This window comes from Anguilla anguilla, chromosome 16, assembly GCF_013347855.1.
Source record: "Anguilla anguilla isolate fAngAng1 chromosome 16, fAngAng1.pri, whole genome shotgun sequence".
Classification (NCBI taxonomy): Eukaryota; Metazoa; Chordata; class Actinopteri; order Anguilliformes; family Anguillidae; genus Anguilla; species Anguilla anguilla.
The window spans coordinates 8,467,281-8,487,590 of NC_049216.1; the positions used below are offsets into that span (position 1 = coordinate 8,467,281).

The 20,310-nt window shown below is 47.4% G+C and overlaps 1 protein-coding gene across 2 annotated transcripts in view; it reads left to right on the forward strand.

The window, feature by feature from the left end:
* Positions 1-19,267, forward strand: part of zmp:0000001167 (protein phosphatase 1 regulatory subunit 12A) — a 35,891-nt gene extending 16,624 nt beyond the window's left edge. Inside the window, exons 6-24 of one of the 2 annotated variants that reach the window (XM_035396252.1) lie at positions 685-759; positions 1,211-1,290; positions 2,223-2,392; positions 2,608-2,717; positions 3,855-4,052; positions 4,892-4,977; positions 5,395-5,484; positions 5,663-5,761; positions 6,323-6,424; positions 7,490-7,580; positions 8,698-8,814; positions 9,311-9,493; positions 9,860-9,910; positions 10,221-10,240; positions 10,590-10,653; positions 13,936-14,040; positions 15,965-16,015; positions 16,102-16,152; positions 16,680-19,267. In XM_035396252.1, the coding sequence (XP_035252143.1) occupies positions 685-759; positions 1,211-1,290; positions 2,223-2,392; positions 2,608-2,717; positions 3,855-4,052; positions 4,892-4,977; positions 5,395-5,484; positions 5,663-5,761; positions 6,323-6,424; positions 7,490-7,580; positions 8,698-8,814; positions 9,311-9,493; positions 9,860-9,910; positions 10,221-10,240; positions 10,590-10,653; positions 13,936-14,040; positions 15,965-16,015; positions 16,102-16,152; positions 16,680-16,766 (1,830 nt within the window). In that variant the 3' untranslated portion in view covers positions 16,767-19,267. Of the gene's footprint in view, positions 1-684; positions 760-1,210; positions 1,291-2,198; positions 2,393-2,607; positions 2,718-3,854; positions 4,053-4,891; positions 4,978-5,394; positions 5,485-5,662; positions 5,762-6,322; positions 6,425-7,489; positions 7,581-8,697; positions 8,815-9,310; positions 9,494-9,859; positions 9,911-10,220; positions 10,241-10,589; positions 10,654-13,935; positions 14,041-15,964; positions 16,016-16,101; positions 16,153-16,679 lie in introns of both variants that reach the window. The other variant, XM_035396250.1, reaches the window with a different exon arrangement.
* The last annotated feature ends 1,043 nt before the right edge of the window (positions 19,268-20,310 follow it).

Consider the following 20,310-nt stretch of genomic DNA (forward strand, 5'->3'; position numbering starts at 1 on the left):
CTGATCTTACACTGATCCTTATACTCCGCCCAATGTACACTGATCCTACTCTGATCATGCACTGATCCTTATACTCCGCTCAATATACACTGATCTTACACTGATCATACACTGATCCTTATACTCCGCCTGATATACACTGATCTTACACTGATCCTTATACTCCGCCCAATATACACTGATCTTACACTGATCATACACTGATCCTTATACTCCGCCCGATATACACTGATCTTACACTGATCCTTATACTCCGCCCAATGTACACTGATCCTACCACTCCACCCAATTTACACTGATCCTTATACTCCGCCCAATATACACTGATCTTTACACTTCTCCCAATGTACACTGATCTTACACTGATCTTATAATGATCATACACAGATCCTTACACTCCACCCAATATACACTGATCTTACACTGATCATACACTGATCCTTATATTCTGCCCAATGTACACTGATTCTTACACTCTGCCCAATATACACTGATCCTTACACTTTGCCCAATATACACCGATCCCTACACTGATCTTATACTTATCATACACTGATCTTACACTGATCATACACTGACCTCACACTGATATTATGCTCATCTTACACTGAGCTTAGTCTGATCTTACACTCATCTTATACTGAATGTGCACTGATCTTACATAAATATGTGTTATTTGCTCAGGGACAGACCCCCCTGGACGTAGCTGATGAGAATTTGGTCGACAGCCTGGAGGAGCTAATGAAGAAACAGAAAGCTGTAAGTCACAGCAGAGGGTCTGTCTGCTCGGTTACCTGGGCTAATAGCATGGAGGTCTTCACCTGACAATCAAATCCTGGCCCACTGCCTACAGATGAGGGGTTAAGAGTTTGTTTGGTGTCATTTTGTTTAAATTCGGAATTTTCTGTGCCATTGCCCTTACTGAACTACAGCTCCCAGAATCCTTTGAGCTTGTTTGTCAGGAAACAGGCCGAATAAAACCAAGATCAGAAGAACAGCAGCCAGATTGTTCTTTGTGCAAGTTATGTTTTGTGTATGTGATGGTCTGATGTGGATTAATGTTTGTGTTCCAGCATTGCTAATGCATGTTTGTTAACGTATAGCTAGCTAAAGAGCAAAATAGCGTAAATGCTTTCGAAGCAAATAATTGACTCCCTCCTTCTCTGCCGCCAACTCCCTCTCTCTTTCACTCTCTCTCCTCTTTCTCTAGTTGCGTACAGAGAAGCAGAAGCAGAGCCCCATCATCGAAATCAATCCCCCCGTCACCGTGGCACCAGTGCGCACCAGGAGGTAAGGCCCCACGTGTGTGTCTGTATGTGTGTGTGTGTGTGTGTGTGTGTCCCCTACTGTCCTTCATGTCAACACTACCGAAAGGTAGAGTCTGTAGGCGTTTGCTGTGTTGATGATGTCACTGCTTTTCAGCACCGTGATCTGCTCACACAAAACATTCTCACATTGTCGCTGTAGCCCACGTGTGTTGCGATAGCATTAGCGAGTGGTGTACTCCTCACGTATCAACCCACCCGAAGACCGACTGTCCTTCACTTGGACCATTGTCCATGTTCTAAGTACCACCAAACTGCGTAAACCTTAACAATATTAGTTTGAATAACTATTTATTACTGTGTGTTTTAACCAACTCCACTCGTGGGGAGCCACAAGGTGTGCAGGTTTTGTAGTTTCCTTTTATTGAATACCCAGTTTGGACCCTATAAAGAGTCTTTCACCAATCAGTGACCTAAATTAATAATGCAGAAAGGTATCAGAAAACCAGCAGACACAGTGGCCCTTCAGGACTGGACTTGTTTCATACTGTCACAGAGACACTTTTTACTTTAAATGATTTAGTGCCACCCCAAAGGTATGACGGACAGTTATGTGCAAGACCTGAGAGGTAGAATTTTCCCGTGTTTGTTTGCTAAACGAACAGACATGCAAACCTGGGAAAACATGGATGCCAGAAGGCAGCGCTCATTTAAAAGGAATGTGGGAGGGGTCTGTCGTGTACACTCAGCTGATTGGTCGGCGCCGCCTCTTAAAAGACCGGTACCAGCACTGTTTGTGTGTGATTGGTCGCTCACTCACGGGTTGGCTGCACTGTGCGTCTTCACCTCCACTGACTGGCCCCTGCATGCTGCCTGTGGCCCTGCCCCGCCCCCTGTCCCGCCCCCTGTTCCGCCTCACCCCTCCCCCCCCAGGACTTCAATATCTCGTATGAGCAGCAAGGAGAAGATCAGCCTTCACGAGAGGGAGCGCCACGCCCCCCCCGCCCTGCAGAGCAGCCCTGCCGAGGAGGAAGAGGAGGGACAGACGGGCCCCCAGGGGCCACCCGGGGCCTCCCACAGCTCGAGCTCCGAGGAGGATAGCGAATCGGAGAGCGACGGAGAGTCAGGTGACCAGCATCCCCAACCCGATTGGCTGAAGCATTAGCAGTGCTGAATGATGTGTAGAATGACAGCACAGTTAGTATGGCTGTGTGAACCGAATTTTTTTTGTTGTTTTTTTTTTATTTCTTTAAACAAAACCGATTAATTGACTGGTTAATTGGCTTTTTTATCAAATGATAGCGATTAATTAAATGCTGGCCGGTCAATGTTCCTCCCGCAGAAAAAATGAAAACGCGAGAAATCATCAACAACCTGAACAACAAGCGCAACAGCTCCGCCCCCCCTGCCAGCACCACGGCAACCAGCGCAGCAGGAACTGTGGGTAAAAAGGTGGGTGTGACCTGACAGCGAGGGAAGGTTGTTTTGAAAATAATGTAAGGAATGGGGAAAATGGGAGTGGCCAATGAGATATCCGGTTGCTGCAGTGCAGAATTCTATAGTTTGATTTAGAGGCTCGAGGGACCTATGCCATTACAGTACATTACATTAAAGGAGGTGCAGAAGTGCATCCTCCAGAGTTGAAGAAACAGTGTCTGGCGAATGATTGTCTTAAACAAATTAGTTTAAGAGCAGTATCAATGCATAAGTTCTAGTTGGCCATCCTAACCAAATACCAGAGTTCTAATATTGAATACTTAGGGCTAAAGAGTAGTCTGATACAGGTGCCGACCAAGCATGCTAAATTACCCATAAAGCACTGGGAGTCCGTTCTGTCAGTGGTGTTGAACCTGTTGATGTGTATCAGGACGCACATAGGTCCACACTTGTCACATTTGAATGTTTTATAATTATTCAAACTGGAGCTTTGGAACAAGATAACGCGTGTCATTGACACTGGGGAATACAGAATAGGGGGTTTGTGTAGTTTCTGGGGAATTTGGTTATATGACCCCGGAAATCTGAGACACATTTCAGCCTTCCTTTGTGTGGCACATTGGGTAAGGAGCTGGCCTTGTGACCCATAGGTCACAGGTTTGGTTCCCAGATTGGACACTGCCATTGTGCCCTTGAGCAAGGTACTTAACCTGCATTGCTTCAATATATATCCATCTGTATAAAATCCAAAATGTAAAATCTGCTAATGCCTGTAATGTAATGCATCCTTAGACCTACTCAGGGGGAGGTTCTAACCCCCCCCCCCCCCCCCCGATGGAGCTCTCCTTCTTTCTCTTTGTTTTTCTCCTTCTTGTTATAATGATCCTTCTGAAACGTTCTTCCTGTAACGTTCTGTAAGGCTGTTCTGTCTTGGTGTTTAATGGTGTTTAACCTGTTGATGTGTATCAGAATGAAGACAGCAGAATGTCAGTGAAAAAGAAGGGTAACCGAATGGTGACTCCCTCTCTCCCCTCTCCATTACTCTTTCTCTCTTTCACTCATTGTCCCCCCTTCCCCCTACATTTCCCTCCTCGGTCTCTTTCTGCCCCTCCTCTCCCTCTGTCTTTCTGTCTCTCTGTTCCTCTCTCGCAGTCGGACCCTGGCAGGCCCCCGGCCCCTGAGGGCCCGGAGTCCAGTAGGATGTCTCTGCGTAAGGCGGGGAGTTTTGGGGCCCTGAGTACCACAGGGGCCCTGGCCCCCGGGTCTGAGCCGGCCAAGGGCCCCGAGTCCGCCGCAGGCATGATGCGCTCGGCCTCCAGTCCCAGACTCAGCCTGGAGTCCGACCCCAAGGTACACGCTAGCATCCCCACGCTAGCATTGCAGACAGCGTTACAGATAGCACCGCAGATAGCATTGAAATAGCATAGCAGAGAGCACCGACACTAGCGATGCCGATAGCACCGATGCTAGCATTGCAGATGGCACCGATGCTAGCATTGCAGAGAGCACCGATGCTAGCATTGCAGATGGCACCGATGCTAGCATTGCAGATGGCACCGATGCTAGCATTGCAAATAGCATCGACACTAGCACTGCAGATAGCACCGATGCTAGCATTGCAGAGAGCATCGACACTAGCACTGCAGATAGCATTGATGCTAGCATTGTAGATGGCACTGACACTAGCATTTCAGAGAGCATTAATGTAACTTTGCAAATAGCATTACAGATAGCATTTAAATTACACTGCAGACAGTGTTCAGATAGCATTGCAGACCGTGTTCAGAGCATTGAGGACAGTGTTTTGATAGCATTGCTGATAGTGTTCAGACAGCTTTGCAGATAGTGTTTAGTGTTGCAGACAGTGTTCAGACAGCATTGCAGACAGTGTTCAGATAGCTTTGCTGATAGTGTTCAGACCGCATTGCAGACAGCATTCAGATAGCATTGCAGGTAGTGTTTAGTGTTGCAGATAGTGTTCAGATAGTGCTCAGATAGTTGCTGCTGCACAAGATGTTTTGTGGTGGCGCAGGGCCACGTATCTGGCAGCCAGTGGAGCAGTGAGCTTTCCTGCTCGAGCCATTTGCCATTTTATCCTCGCCTGTCATACTGGGGAAGCGGGGGAGGATCATGGTTACAGTTACGGAATAATTCTCTTTTCTCTCTCTCTCTCTCTCTCTCTCTCTCAGGAGCCAAGGTTGGCTCGAGTTCCTCCTACTCCAACACGCCGACTCTTCACCATTGCAGACCTTAATAATCCAGACCTCTCCAGCAGGTGTGTGTATGCGCACGTGTGCGTGGGCATGTGTCAGTGTGTGTGTGTGTGTGTGGGTGGGTGGGTGTGTGTGTACGTGTGTCTGTGTGTGTGTGTTGGTGGGTGTGTGTCTGTGTGCTTGTGTCTATGTGTGTGTCTATGTGTGTGTGGAGGGGTGTGTGCGTGTGAGTGTGTGTATGTGTGTGCGCGTGTAGGCGGGTGTGTGAGTGTGTGTGTATGTGTGTGCGCGTGTAAATGTGTGTGTGTGTGGGTGTGTGCATGTGCATGTGTGGGGGGGTGTGTTGGTGTGTTTGTGTGTCTGTATGTGTGTATGTATGTGTGAGTGGGTGTGTGTGTGTGGGTGTGGGTATACAGGCAGACAATGTTCCTGGGCTCCACGTTCAGTGTGTCTGTATTTCTCTCTCCACTTCCTCTCAGTGGGCTAACTCGTAGCTCCTCCTATACACGACGCCTGAACAGCCAAACAGGAAGTGATCTGACAAGCCAAGCCCCCAGCATGACCCGCAGGTGAGTTAGTTACTTGCATTTGTGAAACTGTGCTTGGTAGTGTGTGGTATCTTACGGTGTGTGTGTGTGCCTGCTTGTCAGTGTGTGTGTGCCTGCATGTGAGTGAGTGAGTGTGTGTGTGTGTCTGCATGTGTGTGTGTGTCTGTGCGTGTGCTCACGGCTGTGTTTGCATTTACAGCTCCTCTTACGGACGGAAACTAGATGAACCTGCAGTTACCTCCGTAACCACGGGACCCACTTCTGCTCTCAGCCGCCTCAACAGCCTCACATCACAGAGGTGTGGCCCCCAACCAGAGTGTTCATCAGAATGCGTGTTAATCAGTGTTAATCAGAGTGTGTGTTAATCAGAGTGTGTGTGTTAATCAGAGTGTGTGTTAATCAGTGTTAATCAGAGTGTGTGTTAATCAGTGTTAATCAGAGTGTGTGTTATTCAGTGTTTTATACAGAATTTTAATCAATCAGTTAGTCAGAGTTGATGTGCGTGTTTTTCAGTGTTAATCCGTGTTAATCAGACTCTGTGCTCTAATCAGTGTTCAGGAGTGTGTCAGTCTGTTGATCAGAACATCGGTGTGTAAACGTATCATTTTGCTAACACAATGACACTGATTAACACACTGAAAGTGCTTAACACACTGACGGTCAGATGTACAACAGAACTAATGACAGTGTAAAGAATATTTCCTATATTGTAGCTCTGTTGTGGTTAATGGGAGTACCAGTATATGCAGTATTAGTCCAGATAATGTCCAGGTAATGTAGTTGCTTGAAGTGTCAGTCTGTGTGCGCATACATTTGGACACGCCTCAGGCATAAAATGCAGTGCCTCTTCTTGTCTTAGGCTTGCTCAGGATCAGCTGGAAAAGAAGGAACCGGAATCCTCGACCACCTCAAATTCTGTCACCACGGCAACCAGCGAGTTGGAATCCAAGCAGAGGCGCAAGTGAGTCTCTGATTGGTTGACAGTTTTCTTTACATTATCAGAATCCGGCCCCAATCTAATCAGGTTCCTTTAGATGTTTCGAAATTTCAGTTCAGAATCAGTTTAAGTGGCCTTACATCAGAGGTGGGCAATGAATGCTGCATCTGTTTCTGGTTTTCATGCTAACTTTTGGCCTTAATTGCTTAATGAGCCCTAACATTTACTCCATCTGTCATTTTAGCGACTTTTCTTGATAAGCGCATGAATGACAGCTGAAGCCTGTTCTTGTGTCCCACATTTTACTGTGATCTAATCTATGAGTGAACCAGTGTTGTTGTGTACAGCCAATTAACTTGTTTAGCCAGGGTAATCGGTGGAAACAAAAGCCTTCATACACACCGGCCCTCCGGCTGTGGGTCGTTTAACCTGATCTGTGCATTACCCAGGTCGTACCTGATCGTTTACCCTGGTCTGTGCGTTCCTCAGTTCGGACCTGATCGTTTAACCTGGTCTGCGCATTCCTCAGGTCGTAACCAATCGTTTAACCTGGTCTGCACATTCCTCAGGTCATACCCGATCGCTTAGCCTGGTCTGTGCGTTCCTCAGGTCGTGTGGGATCGTTTAACCTGGTCTGTGCATTCCTCAGGTCGTAACCAATCGTTTAACCTGGTCTGCACATTCCTCAGGTCGTACCTGATTGTTTAACCTGGTCTGTGCATTCCTCAGGCCGTACCCAATCGTTTAACCTGGTCTGCGCATTCCTCAGGTCGTAACCAATCGTTTAACCTGGTCTGCACATTCCTCAGGTCATACCCGATCGCTTAGCCTGGTCTGTGCGTTCCTCAGGTCGTGTGGGATCGTTTAACCTGGTCTGTGCATTCCTCAGGTCGTAACCAATCGTTTAACCTGGTCTGCACATTCCTCAGGTCGTACCTGATTGTTTAACCTGGTCTGTGCATTCCTCAGGTCGTACCCAATCGTTTAACCTGGTCTGTGCATTCCTCAGGTCGTACCCAATCGTTTAACCTGGTCTGTGCATTCCTCAGGTCGTACCTGATCGTTTAACCTGGTCTGTGCATTCCTCAGGTCGTACCTGACCCCGGTTCGGGACGAGGAGGCGGAGGCTCAGCGGAGGGCTCGCTCCCGGCACGCCCGGCAGTCCCGCAGGTCCACTCAGGTACGTCCGTCGCACCCCAGCGTCTGTCAGTAAGCGCACACACACACACACACACACCCCAGCGTCCGTCAGTCAGCGCACACACACACACACACGCACGCATCCCAGCGTTCGTCAGTCAGCGCACACGCACACACACGTACACACGCGCACATGCGCGTCCGTCAGTACACACACTTCTGCCTTTGAGTCTGTCCGTATACACCTGTCATTGGTACATACATCTGGTGGTTACTCATCATTACTGTGGGCTTGCACAGAGATGTTCTTAGCATGAAACACTGTTTCTTCAATTTCAGTTTCACTGCTGTCCCTTTCTCTATTTGATGTCTGTGACTTGTTTTTCTCCTGTCTTGTGTAACAAAGGTCCCCCTTGCAAAGGAGATTTTGATCTCAGTGGGGTTTTTCCCAGGTTAAATGAAGGTTAAATAAAAATAAATGTTTTCACCAGGCCAGTTGTAGTCTGCCAGTGCTTCTCAGACTCAGTCCTGGGGGACCCCTGTGAAACGCTGTCTTTTGTTCCAACCGCGTCTGCAATCCCAGAATTCTCAAAAGTTGTAAATTTTTTCCTAATTATGCTTTTCATGTTTTGAGGGATTATTTACCCTCTTAAGCCACATCGCGTCTGAAATCGCTATGCATGCCGTGAAGAATGAAGGTCCCATATTCTCATTGTGCTGCATATCAAATAATTACATAAAGAGAGGTAAAAACTACATTTCAACTGATCAAATTAAAGACTGAGGTGAATCAGCAGGCTCCTGATTGGTGAAAGTGTGGACACGTGGCCACTGAAAACTAAACCGTTGGATAATTCAAAAACAAAGCAAACGATAATGAGCCAAACTCGCGTTGCGCTTACAAGCGTAAGGGTAAAATTACGAGAGATCGTAGACGTGCGTTCAGCAACCTTAATTGCGCAATGGTTGGAACGTGGTTGGAACGAAAACCAGCACGCCCAGGGGTGCCCCAGGACGGAGTCTGAGACCCGCGGGGGCCGTACCGCGCGAATGCCGTGGCCCGCCGCTTCGCACCGCCGCCGCCGCTTACCCTCTGAGGCCCCGCCCCCTCCGCTGTTTACGCTTCGGCCTTGATCCAAACCTCCTCCCTCCACCAGGGGGTGACGCTCACAGACCTGCAAGAGGCTGAGAAGATGAAGACGGAACAGAAGGAGAGAGAGAAGAAGAAGGAGGACGAGGACAGGGACGGGAGACAGAGGAAGGGAGATGAGGGGGTGAGAAATGTTCTCTTTTCTTTTTTTGCACCGGGACGGTGAATTCAGCATGACACTTTTAAACGAGCTATAAATGGTATTAACACCTTGGCAGGTGATGATGTGTTAGTGATTGTGATGTCATCTCTGCAGCGCATGATGTGTCAGTGATGACGATGTCATCTCCACAGCATACAATGATGTGTCTGTTGTGACGATGACATCTCCGCAGCATGTGATGATGTGTCTGATGATGACGTCATCTCCGCAGCACGCGATGATGTGTCAGTGATGATGATGTCATCTCCGCAGCACGCGATGATGTGTCAGTGATGATGATGTCATCTCCGCAGCATGTGATGATGTGTCTGTGATGATGTTATCTCCGCAGCACGCGATGATGTGTCAGTGATGATGATGTCATCTCCGCAGCACGCGATGATGTGTCAGTGATGATGATGATGTCATCTCCGCAGCATGTGATGATGTGTCAGTGATGAGTGGTGTTTGTGTGCAGGAGGTGAGCTGGAGGTCCCGAATTGCAAACCTGCAGAAATCGGACCTCCTGGGCCTGACCAGCCCCCCGGGGGCCCCCCGCGCCCCCGCCGCGGAGGGGAGAGGTACTGAGCCTGCGGACGGAGAGGACCGGGAGAGGAGGAGGCTGCGGACTCGCAGGAGAGGAGCTCACAGGACCGAAGAGGTAAGGGTGGCGTGCTCACACACGTGTGTGTGTGTGTGTGTGTGTGTGTGCACGTGTGTGTGTGCGTGTGTGTGTGAGTGAGCGTGAGTGAGCGTGTGTGTGTGCGTGTGTGTGCGCACGTGTGTGTGAGTGTGTGCGTGTGTGTGTGAGTGTGAACGTGTGCGCGTGACTCATAGTCCTGTGTTTGTGAAGTGATGACCGGCTTGTTGCTGTTGACTGTAGTTTGAGTGTATAACAGACTCACGGTCCTGTGTTTGTGATGCGTTGACTGGGCTGTGGCTGTTGACTGTAGTTTGAGTGTATAACAGACTCACGGTCCTGTGTTTGTGATGCGATGACCAACACTCTATGTCCTGTGTTCTCCAGAGCGACGATAACGAACCGAGCGGGGAGGATGAAGGGGTCGCGGGGGGACAGGTGAGTTTGTGTCTCTTCGTTTTTTTGTGGCGTTTGGTTTCAGTGAGTTATACAGTATGAGTAGTGTGTGAGAGATGATAGTGTGTGTGACTGTGAATACTGTATGTGTTTATGTGCGTTTGTGTGTATGTAAACGTGTGATCGTGTGTATACATATGCATGTACATGCATGTGTGTTTGTGTATACTGTACAGTACTTGTGTGTGTGTGCGTGTGTGTGTGCATGTTTGTTGACTTGTGTGTGTGTATGTGAGTGTGTGTGTGCATGTTTGTTCAGATACTCACTGCTGTCTGTATGCTCTGTTCACAGGCAAACAGGTACACCAGCAGGTAAGTCTGCCCTACAACCCATTTACTCTTTCACTCAACCCATTTACTCTGTCACTCAACCCATTACTCTGTCACTCAACCCATTACTCTGTCACTCAACCCATTACTCTGTCACTCAACCCATTACTCTTTCACTCAACCCATTTACTCTTTCTCTCAACCGATTACTCTTTCCCTCAACCATGACTCTTTCACTCAACCCATTTACTCTTTCCCTCAACCCATTACTCTGTCACTCAACCCATTACTTTGTCACTCAACCCATTTACTCTTTCTCTCAACCCATTTCCTCTTTCATTTCATTCACTTTAGTATGTGCTTGTCTGATCTGAGCTTTTATGTTCTTCAGGTCTGATGTGTCCTGTAATGATCGCATCATCGGCAGAGGATCAGAAACAAAGGACTACAAGAAGGTGTGTGTGCGCAAATCTGAATGAGTGTGTGTAAATCTGAATGTGTGTGTGTGTGTGCGCGAATCTGAATGTGTGTGTGTGTGTCTCTGTGTCTGTGGGTATGCATGTATGTGTGTGTGCGTGTGTCTGTGTGTGTGCGCGAATCTGAATGTGTGTGTGTGTGTGCGCGTGTCTCTGTGTCTGCCTGTATGTGTGTGCGTGTGCGTGTGTGTGTGTGTGTGTGTGTGTGTGTGTGTGTGTGTCTCTGTGTCTGCCTGTATGTGTGTGTGTCTCTGTGTATGTGTGTGTGCATGTGTCTGTGTGTGTGTGCGCAAATCTGAATGTGTGTGTATGCGTGTGTCTGTGTGTGCGTCTCTGTGTCTATGTGTCTGCATGTATGTGTGTGCGTGTGTCTCTGTGTGTGTGTGTGTGTGTGTGTGTGTGCGTGCATGTGCAATAATGTGTGTGCGCTTGCTCTGTATGTCTGTGTGTGCGGTGCGTTTATGTGTGTGCACTAGCGGGTGTGTGTGAGAGTGCATGCATTCACGTGGGTGTAGAGTTGTTTGTTCGTAGCAGGTCTGCGCTGTAATTGTGGGTAAGTGTCTCTGCCACCGCGTCTGTCTGTGCCGCTAACGAAAGAAGTGAGAGGTTTCAGTACCCACCAAAACATCCTTTGAGCCCGAGTGAGGATGACCTATATTTACGCGAGTGGGACTTCACGGAAGATGTCGGCGGTTAGAACCATCCTGTTATTCAAATACAGAATGGAACTAGAAGAGTGCATTCAGTGGAGTGCAAGTCTCTGCCAGGTGTGTTAGCTTTGCTGATGCAACAACAGAGGCTACACAATCAATGCAACCAGACAAATACAATATTACAAGTTTTTACCATGTGCCACTGAAAATCCCAAAAATGCAGATTCAGGGAAGTAACGCTAAAGGTGGTGAGATGTTAGCTAATGTCATTCATATCAGCCACGATGTGTTAGACAGAGCTAACGTTGACGTTATAGTCTGGCACTTTCGTTTCATTACATTACATTACAGGCATTTGGCAGACGCTCTTATCCAGAGTGACATACAACAAAGTGTATAACCATAAGTCTGTCGAAAACCCCAAGTGAGGTTTCAAATCAAGACAGGAACCATCTGGACGGGAACAATTCAAAAAGACCAGTAATGTCAAAATATCAATTTCAATGTCAAAATGGCAACAAAATAATTGCCACAGATTCAAACATTAACGTACCCCGTTAGTTGGCGGATTATTTTGTTGGCGTTTTAACATTGAAATTAACATTTTACATCGCTGGGCTTTCATTCCAAACGGAAGCAGTTGTTGATCACTTGCGGCCCCTACCGACCGGTTAGGAGGAGTGAGGAGTTAGCACACAATGTATTTCAATGGACAATGATGGAAATTAATTCAAATAATATACTTGTCGGTGACCGATTTGCAAAATATTCGAGAATTCATGTCCTTGGCCTGCTGCCAGCATGCACAACAAGTATTAGGCTGATCGGCCCAGTAGTATGCGAGATTAGCTGCGGACAGATACATAAACACACGCACAAACACACACACACACGCGCGCAACCAAACACATAATCCCCTCCAGGCTCTCGCCTGGCAGAGATAACAATGGTGACTGCTGGGTGGCCCGTTCAATTAAAGTGCCGCACTGTGGTGCATGGATGAGCCCCACGGTGTGCCAGCGCCGACTGTGAGCTCGGTAGGGCGACGAGCAATTGGCGATAGTGTCGCCCGTGGCTGAGGGTGGGTTCAGGAGTCCGCGCTTCATTGCTCTCTAGCGACCCCTGCTGGTCAGTCGGGCGCCTGAAGACCACGTGCCAAAGCCGCATATGAGAAGGCTTCCTCTGACTCAGTTCTATGCAAGTTTGGCTTTGGGCTGCGGTGTGAGGTGGGAGGTCGCTCATGAATGCACTACAAATAGGGAAAAATACAGAACAATCTATTTACACAATTTACAATTAAACAACTGTGTAGTATACTGCTATAAAGTGTGGTATATTGCTGTAAAGCTCAGTCTGTTGCTGTAAAGTGTGCTATACTGCTGTAAAGTACAGTCTGCTGCTATAAAGTGTGGTATACTGCTGTAAAGTGCAGTCTGTTGCTGTAAATTGTGCTATACTGCTGTAAAGTGCAGTCTGCTGCTGTGAAGTGTGATGTACTGCTGTAAAATGCAGTCTGCTGCTGTAAAGTGTGGTATGCTGCTGTAAACTGCAGTGTGCTCAGATTGTAAATTGTGGAGTACTTCTGGAAATTGTGAACTGGTTAGTCTACAGAACTTTCTGTGGTATACTACTGTAAAGTACAGCGTGCTCACAGATATTAACAGAGTATAGAATGGTGAGAGGTTCGGCTGTCCTCAAATGGAAGTCGCACTGCAAGATTTAATCGATTCCACAGCTCTGTGCCGGGTGTTTTTTGACAAAGCTGGTTGTTTTGCTGAAAAGGTTCAGCTACCAGGCAGCAAAAATGGAAAAACTTGCACCAGGAAAGAACCGTGGATTTCTTTTGGGAAATGGGAGGCATACGCATTTTACACATTTCTTATGTAACGATAAATTACTGAACGTTAGCTAACCTCAAATCCCATTTTTTCCCAATGATTTTTTGTTTTCACAGAAATTTGACAGTTTAATGTGGGTCACCCTTTTCTCCATTTTCCTTTTAAAGCCTAGCAAAAGAGCCAAATATACAGTTCACATTACTCAGCAAGGCTGTATTTCTTTTCCAAGTTAATTACTGCTGCAAATCACTTGAAAATGGCTGCAAAAAGCTTGCACACAGAGTGCATGCACTGCAATCCAACTCTTGGAAAGAATATTGGGATTGATGGAGACTTTACCATATATGGGCTGGTAAAATGTGGGGAGTGGGTATTGAAATAAAATTGGGTGTTTTGCTAAATCGTTGTCTTTAATATAACTATAGATCAAGCAGATGCTCGACTTTTGTATTGTGTTAAACATTCCAATTACTATACCTTCTCACAAGCAAATACTGTGCTGGAAACTCTTGTTACTAACCATAGCCTGCTGTCCTGGAGGACTACTGAACATGGAAGGAACAGCAGTCTGGTTATTCTGCAGTTATATCTGTGGTACACTGCTGTTAAGTGTGGAGTTCTGCTGTAAAGTGTGGTGTACTGCTGTGAATGAGTGCTTTGGTGTGAGTGAATTTCCTCATGGTCTCTCTCTCTCTCCGCCCCCCCCCCTCCCTCTCACTCTCTCTCTGTCTCTCCCACTCGCACTCTCTCTCTCTCTCTCTCTCTCTCAGCTGTTTGAGGAGGTCTCTCGGGAGAACGGGCAGCTGCAGGCCCAGCTTCAGGACACCCTGCGCACAGTATCCCAAACCCGCATGGATCTGGACAAGGCTACGCAGGTCTGCTCAAGCACAGCACACACTCAACACATTTACACACAACACTGTACACACGCAACACATTTACACACAACACTATACACACTCAACACACAAAATACTACACACATTCAACACTGCACACATTCAACACTGTACACACTCAACGAGTCAACCAGCGAGTTTGTCTTTTTCTCTCTACCCTTCATAACAGACACACACTGATTGCACTCCTATCGCTGGTTACTGGTTAAAGTTGGAAGAAAACTGTACTCACTTGAACTGTGCAGTGCAGTCACACGTGATGCAACTGTGCTGGCCCAGGTGTGTCTTTATGATAACAGACCATAGAGTTCACTGAGATGGACCCTCTGATACCCATAAACATGCTTATTTAAATAGAGAGGCAAGCACGCCTTCAGCTAACCTAAGCTTTTGAAGTCCCGGAAGTAGGACTTTACTGCACATATTGAGGAAAAAAACACTGGAGCTCCCTTTAAGATGACTGGGGAATATTACATTTGAAGGAAAAATAAAACTGAACTCTGAAACTCAATTAAAGATCGTTACGTTTCACACAAAAAGCAGATTGTAAATATATGTATTGAAATATGTACATTTTAATAAATATTTTTTCAAGACTTCTTGACCAAAACAACCATTGTTTCACAAACTGCTACACGTAATGAAATTTATGATCACAAAAAATTGACCGATGACGTTTTCTATGGTTGTTAAATCACCATGGTTTTCCACACTGTTATTCAATAGGCAGCAAGCTCTTTTGCCCGCTTCTGTTCCTATGTACGCTCTATGCTGATACACCATATTAGGGACATGACTTAGTAGCGCCCTCTGTGTGAGGCTATTATTCAAAATGGCTGCCATGTCCATGAATGCAGTTTTCTTTAATGACATTTCGAGAGAGTTTATCGGTGCTTTTTGGGTGGCACTTCCCCCGGTACAGATATATCTGTGGAAGCCCGATGTCAACCGATATTATCGACCGACCGATATGTTTAGTTTGGCCTTACACTCAACACTCCATACACTCAACACACACCCACTGTGCATCATGCCCCGGACCCACATGAACCTAGACAAGGCTACGCAGAACCCAACATTACACACTCAACACAACACACTGAACATTACACACTCAACAAAACACACTGAACATTACACACTCATCACTGCACTACGGGGGTGTCTCATGGCATCGCCTGTAGAACACTGTCCTCATTGCGATGTCGGCGGTTCGAATCTGGCCACGCAACCCTTTATCACGATCCTTGTTGCGTGTCTCTCCCTCTCTCTCTCACTACCCATGTTTTCCGTCTCTTCCTGTCCTGTCCAATAAATCTGAAAAAGCCCTAAAAATGTATTTAAAAAAATAAAAACACTGCACTACATATAGTAACCAGTACATGTGGTCAATTCGGTTTACATGACACTACACACTCAATACAAAACACGCACACAACACTGAATGAAAAGTTAATCTTAGCCATCGGACTAATACACACGGAAGTGGTGAAAAAAAGTAAACAACCAATCTAAGGTCCACCGTCATTTTTGATTCAACTGGCTACTTGTACTTCGGGCTGAAATTTGAAGCATACTGATCCACCCTGATTTTTTTTTATTTCACTTGTGAAGTAAATTTTGTAAATGATGATAATAATCACAGAATATGGGGCGACATAGCTCAGGAGGTTAGAGCGGTTGTCTGGTAGTCGGAGGGTTGCTGGTTCGATCCCCAGCCCTGAGCGTGTCGAAGTGTCCCTGAGCACGACACCTTTGGATAAAAGCGCTATATAAATACAGTTCATTTACCATTTACCAATAATAATAAGCTGTGTATCCAACAAAGGCAGGAAGTAGATGTTGTGAAGAAGTGATGCAATGATAACAGTAAAATAATGATCTGCTTTGTGTCCGACAGAGACAGGAGCGCTTCAGCGACTGCTCCGCCCTCCTGGAGCTGGAGAAGAAGGTGAGCGCCGCACTCGATAGGCTCGCAGTCTAATCTCTGTACCATGATTGGCCAAGCCATTTTCTGAACATTCCCTCTTCCTGCAGGAGCGGCGAATCCTAGAGCGGCGTGTAGCGGAACTGGAGGAGGAGCTAAAGGTTACCCATAATGCTTTTCTTTACCCCAATTCATCCAGTGCACGCTTGATAAAGCACTGTAACCTAATTTGTCCAGTGCACCCTTGATAAAACACTGTACCACAATTTATTCAGTGCACCCCTGATAAAGCACTCTACACCAATTTGATGACAGGAAGTGGTAATGGGTTAGCAGATGCAGCTGACAGGAAGTGGTAATGAGTTAGCAGATGCAGCTGACAGGAAGTGGTAATTATTAATGGATGCAGATGGCAGGAAGTGATCATGGGTTAATGGATACAGCTGACAGGAAGCGGTAATGGGTTAATGGCTGCAGATGACTGGAAGTGGTAATGGGTTAATAGTTTAGATGACAGGAAGCGGTAATGGGTTACTGGATGCAGATGACAGGAAGTGGGAATGGGTTAATAGTTTAGATGGCAGGAAGTGATAATGGGTTAATGGTTGCAGATGGCAGGAAGCAGTAATGGGTTAATGGTTGCAGATGGCAGGAAGTGGTAATGGCTGGTCTGCTCTCGGTCCTGCAGGTGCTGGGTGACCTGCGGGCTGATAACCAGCGCCTGAAAGACGAGAACGGAGCCCTGATCCGCGTCATCAGCAAGCTGTCTAAATAAACGCAGGAGGGGAGAGAGGGAGCGTTCCCCTCCTCTGCCTCCCTCCCTCTCTCCGCGCCCCCGGCTCCTACCTAGTGCCAAAGAAAGGAGAGAATAACGGAAGAATGTCACACTGCCCCACCACCACCCCCACCGCCACCCCACCTCCCCCGGTCCTCTGTCGCAGCCGGTCGCCGTGGCAACAGCACGTCTTGTGGTCCACAGTCCGGAAGGGCCACCCAGTCCGGCCTCCAGGTTCACGGCGTTCTGCTGAAAAAAGAGAACGAAGAGACGGACAGAACGCACATGTACAGACCCAGCACTGAGGGCGTACTCACACATAGTCACACACTCACACACTCTCTCACACGTACAGACCCAGCACTGAGGGCGTACTCACACATAGTCACACACTCACACACACATGTACAGACCCAGCACTGAGGGCGTACTCACACATAGTCACACACTCACACACACATGTACAGACCCAGCACTGAGGGCGTACTCACACAGTCACACACTCACACACACTCTCTCACACGTACAGGCCCAGCACTGAGAGCGTACTCACACATAGTCACACACTCACACACACTCTCTCACACGTACAGGCCCAGCACTGAGGGCGTACTCACACATAGTCACACACTCACACACTCTCTCACACATGTACAGACCCAGCACAGAGGGCGTACTCACACATAGTCACACACTCTCTCTCACACATGTACAGACCCAGCACTGAGGGCGTACTCACACAGTCACACACTCACACACACTCTCTCACACGTACAGGCCCAGCACTGAGGGCGTACTCACACAGTCACACACTCACACACACTCTCTCACACGTACAGACCCAGCACTGAGGGCGTACTCACACAGTCACACACTCTCTCACACATGTACAGACCCAGTACTGAGAGCGTACTCACACAGTCACACACTCACACACTCTCTCACACATAGCGGCATCCATATACAGAGTACACCTGTAAATACACACTCACAACCGCACGTTCACTCTCTCACACACACACACACTCACAGACACACACACTCAAACACTCACTCACTCACCCACACACACACACACACACACACTCACTCACAGACACACACACTCAAACACTCACTCACTCACCCACACACATATACGCAGATGCACTCAGAAACACGCATATGAACAACCACACATTCACACCTGAGACAGCACACACAGCCCCGTGACCACACACATATACATTCCCTCGTGAAGGACCACAAGCACATCGGCGACCGTAGGGACAGACACACCTGTGACCACAAGCACACCTGCGACCATACAGACACACCTGTGACCACAAGTATATCTGCAACCCTAAGTACAGACACCGGAGACTGCTGGTACACCTGTGACCACAAGCACCCCTGCGACCATACAGACACACCTGTGACCACAAGCACCCCTGCGACCATACAGACACACCTGTGACCACAAGTACACCTGTGACCGTAAGTACAGACACCGGGGACCACTGGTACACCTGAGACCATACAAACACAACCAAGAGCATACAAACAAGCACACCTTAGACCACAAGTACACTCCATGTGAAGGACCACATCTCACAAGCCCGTACAGCCTGGACCAATCATGAGGGTACTTTCCCACCTGACACACCTCTTAACTGTCCAATCACAACCACACTCCACCCTTCTGTGTGATCACTAGCAAATTTCACTCACCTGTCCAATCACAACCACATTCTACCCACCTGTCCAATCACCACTCCACCAACCTGTCCAATCACAACCACACTCCACCCATTTGTTTGATCAGAAGCACATTTCACTCACCTGTCCAGTCACAACCACACTCTACCCACCTGTCCAGTCACAACCACACTCCACCCATCTGTGAGATCACAAGCATATTTCACTCACCTGTCCAGTCACAACCACACTCTACCCACCTGTCCAATCACCACACTCCACCAACCTGTCCAATCGCAACCACACTCTACCCATCTGTGTAATCACAAATGCACTCTGCATGGCAGTCCAGGCCCATACACACTCCGTACTCACACTTAGTCCAATAAGAATGTCCATTCCACCCTTCCACACCCACCTGTGACATCACAGGAGCAAATCAATCATTCCCCCTCCCTCTATAGTCAAAGGTTGAAGGTCAAAGGTCAATGCACAGTATACAAGTGGCTGTTTTGTATGACACTAATATGCAAATGATTATTTTAATTACTGTTGTTATTATGATAATGGTTATTATTGATATTATGGTATTGATGTTTTTGTTTTATTTTTTACATTGCAATTGTCCATTCCTTCCAGGGAAACACGTGTATATGGATATATATGCATATGAATATATATGTGTACAAATATTACTATTCATTTGAAGCAGTAATCTCGTGAGATTAAATAATTATTATTGTCACACCCTTGTCGCTCACATGTTGTTTTATAATATATTAAACCAATGTCAGCACTTGATAATAAAGTTGTGTGTGTTTGTATTCAAGTTTCCCGTGTGTGTGTGTGTGCGCGCTGGTGTGTGTGTGTGTGTGCGCGCATGTGTGCTGGTGTGTGTGTGTGTGTATATGTATGTGTGTGTGTGTGTGTGTGCGCATGTGTGCTGGTGTGTATGTGTGTTTCACAGGTGATTTTAACCCTGTTTTCAGGCCCCCCGATCGATGAGACTTAGTAATATGCTAGGTGTGGCACTCGTCAGAATATGCCTTCTCATGATATGAATGGCACAAAAATAATTACCTTTTTATCGATTCGCCATTTTATGAAATGACAGCGGGCAGTCTGCCCTCAGTGTTTTTTGCTTTGCTCAGACGAGGGGGGAGAGAAGCCTGACGGTCTGCGGCAGACGTCTCGCTCCGTCTCCGTTTCTCTTTCCCCGTCTGGAACGTGTCCGCCTGTGTGACGCGCTGTCAGTGAGAGAGAGAGCGCAGGCTAGCGCGCGTCCGCCGGGCTGCGCGAGGGCAGACCAGCTGAACCGCGCAGCTCCACCTGCTGAACCGCGCAGCTCCACCTGCTGAACCGCGCAGCTCCACCTGCTGAACCGCGCAGCTGAACCTAGCCTCGCTGACGAACTGCATGTGGCCTGAATTCTCCTCAGTGGGCCCGTGCTGGCAGAAGCCAGGTATATTTCATATGAAATGGTCGTCTGTTCCAGTAAAGACAAAACAAAATTGTAGGACATTCCCTCTTAGTGTTACATAATGATTCCTCATGAAAGCCTTACTGGTTTCAGAACTAAAGCTTGTATGTTTTCATTTTGATGCTATGTAAGTACATATTATAAGAGTTGGCTCAAAGAACAGTGTGCACTAGAGCTAGCCCTGATTGGAGGAAAAGTGTGTAGTACAGCATGCCCTGATTGGAAGAACTGTGTACTACAGCTAGCTCCGATTGCTGGAACAGTGTTCACTATAGCTAGCCCTGATTGGAGGAGCAGTGTTCACTGCAGGGGAACTAGCTCTGATTGGAGGAGAGGCACATCTTTCACTAACCTGCTGAGGTCAGGTGAGTCACTAGAAGGTGCTAA